General features: G+C 47.0%; 1 protein-coding gene across 1 annotated transcript in view; it reads left to right on the forward strand.

Annotated features, from left to right (window-relative positions):
• The first annotated feature begins 4,404 nt into the window (after positions 1-4,404).
• The window catches only part of STK35 (serine/threonine kinase 35), a 41,068-nt gene continuing 37,255 nt past the window's right edge, over positions 4,405-8,217 (forward strand). The window contains 1 exon segment of the mRNA XM_015560213.1: positions 4,405-4,410. Coding sequence (XP_015415699.1) covers positions 4,405-4,410 — 6 coding nt within the window.

The raw sequence follows: 8,217 nt of genomic DNA on the forward strand, positions 1-8,217 counted from the left end.
CAAGCCCCACCTAGCAGGGAGTGCAGCCTCAGGTCCCCCGACTGGTGCTAGGAGGGGGGCGTAGCCTCAGGTCCCCTGTCAATCCCCACTGGGGGGGGGCATGGCCTGAGGTCCCCCGGCCTGGGGCAAGGGGAGCAGCCTGAGGTCCCCCGGCCCAGCACTGGGGCGGGGGGGCACACCTTGAGGTCCCTCGTCAAGCCCTGCTGGGTGGAGGGCATGGCCTGAGGTCCTCAGGCCTGGTGCCGGGGTGGGGGGCGCTGCTTGAGGTCCCCTGGCCTGGTGCCAGGACAGGGGGAGCCACCTGAGATCCCCACACACACTCCCAGCCCAGCACCGGGGTGAGGGGCGCAGGACCCAGAGTCAAGTCCCTGCCTGCCCACATGCGTCTCAAAATTGCATGAGATCCAGACCTGGCTGCCCCCCCCCTACCCCTCTCCCCCGCCCCCGGCTCCATTGGGCTAGATCCAGACCTGGCCAGTCCCACCCTTGTCAAGCCTTGCCGGGTGGGGGGCAAGGGCACAGCCTCAGATCCCCTGGCCTGGCACCGGGGCAGGGGGCGCGGCCTCCGTTCCCCTGTCAAGCCCTGCTGGGTGGAGGGCATGGCCTGAGGTCCCCTGTCAAGCCCTGCTGGGTGGAGGGCATGGCCTGAGGTCCCCTGTCAAGCCCTGCTGGGTGGAGGGCATGGCCTGAGGTCCCCTGTCAAGCCCTGCTGGGTGGAGGGCATGGCCTGAGGTCCCCTGTCAAGCCCTGCTGGGTGGAGGGCATGGCCTGAGGTCCCCTGTCAAGCCCTGCTGGGTGGAGGGCATGGCCTGAGGTCCCCTGTCAAGCCCTGCTGGGTGGAGGGCATGGCCTGAGGTCCCCTGTCAAGCCCTGCTGGGTGGAGGGCATGGCCTGAGGTCCCCTGTCAAGCCCTGCTGGGTGGAGGGCATGGCCTGAGGTCCCCTGTCAAGCCCTGCTGGGTGGAGGGCATGGCCTGAGGTCCCCCGGCCCAGCACTGGGGCGGGGGGGCACACCTTGAGGTCCCCCTTCAAGCCCTGCGGGCAGGGGGCGCAGCCTCAGGTCCCCTGGCCTGGCACCGGGGCAGGGGGCGCGGCCTCAGTTCCCCTGTCAAGCCCTGTTGGGTGTGGGACGTGGCCTGAGGTCCCCTGTCAAGCCCCATGGGGGCAGGAGATGGGGGGCGGGGGGCGGCACAGCCTCAGGTCCCTGATGATTGCTCGTTAAGACTCGTTAAGGGAACTCAGCCTCCACTGTGGGTGCAGTCATCTTTGTGGAGGAGTGATAGTTGATTTGCATATTCCCTCTTTATTATATAGGATATTTAAACATGAGGTCACACTATAGATCCTACTTTACATTTGCTGTTTTTATGTACGAATATATAGCGAATGTTTGTTCTTTGGAAGTACATACAGAGCTAATGCCTGCTTTCCTACATTATATTCAAATGAAACATGAGGTCACACTATAGATCCTACTTTACATTTGCTTTTTTTTATGTACGAATATATAGCGAATGTTTGTTCTTTGGAAGTACATACAGAGCTAATGCCTGCTTTCCTACATTATATTCAAATGTGTGGTGGTATGTAACTAATCCCCTGCCTCTGGTACTTGAGTATTCCTAATATTTTACTATTACAAATGACCACCAAAATCCTTGCTGCACATATATTGTTCCACACTTGGGTAAGTATTCTATAGGATAAACCCTAGGAATAAAATTGCTGGGCCAAAGTCCATTAATTTTAAAATATATTAATAAACAATGAATGATCAAATTGCCTTCCTAAAAGGCTGTTATTGCTTTACACTTTGATCAATGAGTGTACTTTGTTGCCTTATGGTTGTGTACATTTCAACCAGATTTCATGATCATTTATTCTGAATATCCTAATATCACAGAATTAAAGACTTTGCCCCGCTAGCTCTGTAATGTATTCCTTTATCTTTCCAAAAGCCATAAACAGAGGCTAGGAACTTAGCAACCAATTTTCTGCTGCAAATATAGCCTGACAAAGAATTTTTATGCAATTTCCAGATGAGAGAGGAGAAGTGTTGGGATTGCTGAGCCCTTTCAGTGGCAGCACCTTTGAAATGTGAAGCAGGGTGGCTGTATTTGCTTCCATCGTTGGTTCTGCAACTCGGACCCTTGTTTAGTAGACAAGAGGACCTCTCTGCTGAGTCCTGCTGGAATCAGGGTCTCTAGTGCAGTGTTTCCAGGGTGTGATTTGGGCACTGGCTGCTTGTAACCCTCCAGATGCTTGTAGGTAATGCAGGACAACAGGTGAACGTCATGGCCAGAAGCTGAACAGCGCCACCAAGCTGACAGGCTGGCTCAGTGGTAGCTAAAGCCCACGCCCACTTTTCATTACACTCCTAGTAAAAACATACGTAATGTTTAAGATTAGTTACTCTTCAAGTTAAATATTACTACAAGGCTTATAGCAAAAATCCTATCCCACCCCCAACTCTTATCCCATGAAGCAATACCTAAATCTGTGATTGCCTCTTCAATCCTGATTACAGGTGTCACCTCAAGATATTCTAATTATACACCTTTCCATTAACTACAGCTATAGAAAAAAAGAATTGTTTTCCTTTCTTTATTCTCTACACACACACACACACACACACACACACTCCAAGTTTCCACAAATAATTATACCATAATTTTTGGTTAAAACAACGTGTTGATTTTACATTGTAATGACAATATATTATTTCCAGCTAAGCATTATAGTTTATGATTGTTTTTCTTATAATTTTTATTGTGTTGCCTTTAATTATCACCTCGTGTCTTATTTGCTCAGTTTTCTATGTAATAGCTCCACTTCCTCCCTAAATTCTCTACAGTCACCTTAGCTTTGTGCTCCCTCTAAGGACAGTGGAGTGGAGTGTAATGTAATATTGTCAAAGTGTGGTCCCTGGGCCAGCAACATCGCCATCAGCATCACCTGGGACCTTATTAGAACTGTGGATTACCAAGCTCTACCCATGCCTCACTGATGAGCCGCTCTGAGGGCGGGGCCAGCAATCTGGGCTTTAGCCAGCCTTTCAGGTGATGCTGATGGGCTCTCAAGCTTGCCAACATCTGTATAATGGTTAAGAGCTTGGATACAAAACCCTAAGGCTGCCAGGATTCAAGTCCCAGCCATTCCACTCACTTGTGATGTAAGTTTCTGTGGCTCAATCTTGCCATTCATAAAATGGGGACAAGCCCTCTCTCCCACATAGTTGTAAGCTGCATGGTGCTAGGCAGCATGACAAGCTCCAGTTTTTCTTGGAGATGGCCCTCCGGGCAGCCAGCTCAAGCTTCCGTCCTTCAGTACCTCCAAGGCCCTCCAAAGCCCCCCGCTAAGACCCCTGTGTCAGCTTCTCTTCCCTTATCCCCCTCTCACCCTTGCCTCCGTTATAACTGCCATAACCCTAGGCCACCTCCAGCCCCCAGCCCTGCCTCATTTCCTGCTAACCTTTCACTGCCCATTAGAGCAGTCTCAGCCCCCTCCCAGATTCCATCCTCTCACAATCCTCCCTTCCACCCAACCCTCCCTTCCCAGGCCAGAGCCCCCTGCTTTCCCATGGAACCACCCCCAAGGCTGGTTCTCACCCCCTCAGGTACATGGGGGACAGTCCTTAGCATGACGTCCTACCTGAGTGTCAGCTCTCTCCAGCTACCCAGCTGACCCTGTGCTTGAAATACGGAGAATGCTTGACAAATCCAGTCTTCACCACGGCCCTCCAGTCCCTGCCCCATGACAGCCCCCACTCCAGCCCCCACTCCCCTCTCATTTCCCACAGCTCCTCCCAGCGCCCATCGTAGGGCCTCTGCACTCATTTCTCTGATGCGGAATGCTCTTCTAGTAAATCTGCCTCTGGCTGATGCCTTTACTTCAGGACGGTCTCTGCTCAAAGGTCACCTCCTCACCCCTAACCGGTGTAGCTCAGTGGATAGAGCGTCGGCCTGTGGACCGAAGGGTCCCAGGTTGGATTCAGGTCAGGGGCATGTATCTTGGTTGCGGGCACATCTCCAGTGGGAGGTTTGCAGGAGGCAGCTGATCGATGTTTCTCATCGATGTTTCTAACTCTCTTTCTCTCTCCCTTCCTCTCTGTAAACACTCAATAAAATATATTAAAAAAAAAAAAAAGGTCACCTCCTCAGAGAGGTTTCCCAAACCATCCATTCGAAAGCAGCGCCCACCCGGCTTTATTGTCCTCTGGAAACTAAGGTGGTTTGGAGTCACATAATCCCATGATGTCTTATTTTCTATCAGTCCCGCGAGGCAGGGAGTGGCCCACGGAAAGGGCCTAACACCTCACTGTTGCCCTTCCCTTTCTCCTCCATTTCGTCTGTCACTAAATATTGAGCTCCAGCCATGTGTCTGACACCTCTGAGGCTCCAGGGATATGGAGGTAGGCATGTTGGTTGAAAATGCTGAGCCGGGAGAGCTGAGCAGGGTCAGGTGGTGTGAAAAGCCCGGGGTCTCAGCTCCAATCCCAGCTGTGTGACCTCCTCCCTCAGTCTCTTCATCTGTAACATGGAGCTAATGATAGTAACTACATCACAGGATTGGCCTGAGAATTCTTGGTTCATATCTGTGCCTGACAGATAGAAAACTTTAGTAAAAGTTGGCTATTAGCCACACTAAGAATAGGTTACCGCTGCAACTCAAGAAAAAATGCCCAAGCCAGCAACAATTCTGCAAGTAGCTGGTCCTTCTCACAGCATACAAAAGGATTTCACACCTCGTGGGTATCCTAGACCAGGGGTCCTCAAACTTTGGCCCGTGGGCCACATGCAAATACCAATATTGTATTTGTTCCCGTTTTGTTTTTTTACTTCAAAGTAAGATATGTGCCGTGTGCATAGGAATTCGTTCATAGTTTTTTTTAAACTATAGTCCGGCCCTCCAATGGTCTGAGGGACAGTGAACTGGCCCCCTGTTTAAAAAGTTTGAGGACCCCTGGGCTAGCCCTTCAGACCCCATCTCTCTTAAAATTCAGGTCAGGAAACTAACCAGAAGAGAGACGCCACTGGCCCTGCTCAGCCTATAAGGCCAGTGACTGCAGGAATGGCCAGCCCTGCTCAGTACCAGGCAGCCTTCGGTCCTTCGAAGCTCTAAGTAAAGATATGGGTGTTCTGGTGGCAGGATTTTGTTTTTTCACCTTTTACATCAACTTTATTGCAGTATAATATGCATACAATAAAATGCTACCACCCAGAAAATTGCCTTGTGTCCCTTAGTTCTCAATTCTCAGCCCAAAGATAACCAATGGGATAATTCCTGCCACCATGGTTCAGTGTTGCTTGACTTTATAATGGAATCATATATACTTTTTCCTCCATTTTTTATAGCTTTATTGAGGTGAAGCTGTAAAATTAATGTACATAAACAGCACCTATTGAAAGTATTGAAATGTTTTAGCACATGTCCCTTGAAACTATTCGCACATGAGAATTTCAAGATAACAAATCCATCACCCTGAAGTTTCCTACACCTCTGTATTCCATCCCTGCCTTCTCACCCCAACTACTGATGTGCTTTATGCCACTACAAACTAGTTTTGCATGTTCAAGAATTGTTTATTAGAATAATCCAGTATGTTCACTTTTGTGCCTGGCTTCTTTTACTCAGTGTAATTATTTTGTTCATTCATACTATTGTATCACTTCATTCCTTTATTCCCCCAAGCAGCATTTCACTGGGTATTTTTCCATTGATTTTTAGAGAGGGTGGAAGGGAGGGGGGAGCCAGACAGAGAGAAACATTGGTGTGAGAGAGACACATCCATTGGTTGCCTCCCGCATGCATCCTGACTAGGACCATCAAGTCTGCAACCTAGGTACGTGCCCTTGACAAGAATTGAACCCAGGAACCTTCAGTCCACAGGCTGACACTATCCACACTGAGCCAAACCGGCTAGGGCTCCATTCATTTCTGGATAAACATAGGAGTTCAATTTGGGACTCTAATGGGAAAAGCCACTGTAAACATTCTTATGCAAATTTATTTGTGAACATAAGTTTTCATTTCTCTTGGATAAATACCAAAGCATAGAATCGCTGGGCCATAGGTAGATGAATAAAAAACTGCCAGATTATTTTCCCCAAAGTGATTGTACAACTTTACACTCTCATCAATTGGCTGAAGTTTAACATCAATTTTGTTCCTTTGTCATGGCTTCTGTACTTGTTCCCTCTTCCTTAAATGCTTTTCCACTAGTTTTAGCATGGCTGGCTTCAGGTTTCAGCTCGATGTCATATCTCACGGAGACTGTCATAGATTGAATTGTGTCTCACGCCCAACTTCAACGCTACCCAAATTTGCTTGCTGAATTCACAAGCCCCCAGTACCTTAGCATGTAACATATTTGGAGATAAAGAGTCCATTGGGCTCCTAATCCAATCTAATTTGTGTCCTTGAGGAAAAGATATCCCAGGAAAGGTTTTGTGAAGACACAGTCAGAAGGCAGGCCATCTGTAAACCAAGTAGAGGTCTCAGGAGGAACCAAACCTACCGACACTTTGATCTTGAACTGCTAGCCCCCGAACTGTGAGAAATCAAATTTCTGTTCAGCCACCAGTCTGTGGAATTTTATTATGGGCAGACCTAACAGACCAATACAGAGGCCGTTCAATCACCATTTTGCAACAACAATAATAATTGATCCATGTAAGAATCATCAATGAATGGCTGAAAGTCTGATGAAGAACAGGATAGTCTCAAAATATCTCCCCATAAGATGCTTAATAGTTACAAAGGGAAAAACAGTTAACTTTTCTGTGGAGTATCGTGGCAGACACCACCTTAATCAAATGATCAAAGTTAACATCACCAGCATTGGAACAAATCAATATCATGTGCCTCCCATTGTGATTCATTGAGAACCCAACTTTCTGTGGTATTCCTGACAAAATGCATAACCTGAATCTAATCTTGAGAAAACTTCAGACAAATCCAAATTTAGGGACATCTACAAAATAACTCTCCAACACTCAAAAAAGCCAAGGGCATGAAAGATGAAGGGCTAAGTAATCGTCCTTCCAGAGTAAAGGAAGGTAAAGAGACATGACAACTAAATGCAACAAGTGATCCTCAACTGGATCCTTGGGAATACCTTAGAGGACATTATTGGGACAATTAGCAAAATTTAAATATGGAAGGTGTATTAAGTAAAAGAATCATATTAAAATAGCTGATTTTGATAACTGTACTGAGATTATGCACGAGAACGTCCTTGTTCTCAGGAAATACATACAGAGCAGATGGTGATAAAGGGACATGATGTCTGAAACTTACTCTAAAATGATTTACAAAGAAAAAAACACAAAATTCATGTTTTCCACACATATATACACAAGAGAAACGTGATAATGAGAATGCAGCAAAATATAACAATTTCTTATTCTGGTTGCAAAGCATGAAAATTCTTTACTGTTCTTGCAATTTATACATAACTTTGAAATTTTACATATAAGAGTCTTTAAGTGATCACACTATCACAATGACCTGTCCCCAATCCCCAGGAACTCTTTAGCTCATTCTTTTTCTCCATTACACTTCTTGTAAAACGCTATATCGTGTCTTTAATAATACCTATTTTTGTGTGTGTGCAAGGCCCTGTCCTGTTCTAAGTGCTTTAATAGTACAAGCTTAGTGAATCCTACAACTACTGTTCTTATCTTACAGATGAGGATCGGAGACACAAGAAAGTTGATTAATAACTTGTCCAAGGTGACCTACTTGATTTGTCCCACCTGGCACAGAACCTCAATTAAGGTAGAAATTGTTGTTCGCTGCTCTTTAGCGACTTAGAAAGGGAGCCGAGCACATTACAGGAATTTAATAAGTATCTGTAGATTCAGTTAACAAACATTGGGCATCTACTAGGCACTGGGGTACAAAGCAGTGAACAAAATATTTAAAAACCCTTGCAACCCTGGAGGTAAGACTCAGTCTACCTATTTTGCAAAAGAGGAAAATGAAGCTCCAATCTGAGAAATGATTTACCGAAGATAAAGGGATTAATTGGAGGCGGGGTGTCGATTCCAACCTAGCCCGGCGGTTCCCAGGAAGAAGCTATTATAAATCCACCAAACCGACCAATCCTGTCAACCAATTCGTATTTATTACGCGCCTACTGCGTGCAGATCATCCTCGCGCGGTACAGGCGGAGAGAGGAGGCTGCGGTGCGCGCGCGGGGGCGGCGGAGACCCCC

This window comes from Myotis davidii, unplaced genomic scaffold (assembly GCF_000327345.1).
Source record: "Myotis davidii unplaced genomic scaffold, ASM32734v1 scaffold32, whole genome shotgun sequence".
Classification (NCBI taxonomy): Eukaryota; Metazoa; Chordata; class Mammalia; order Chiroptera; family Vespertilionidae; genus Myotis; species Myotis davidii.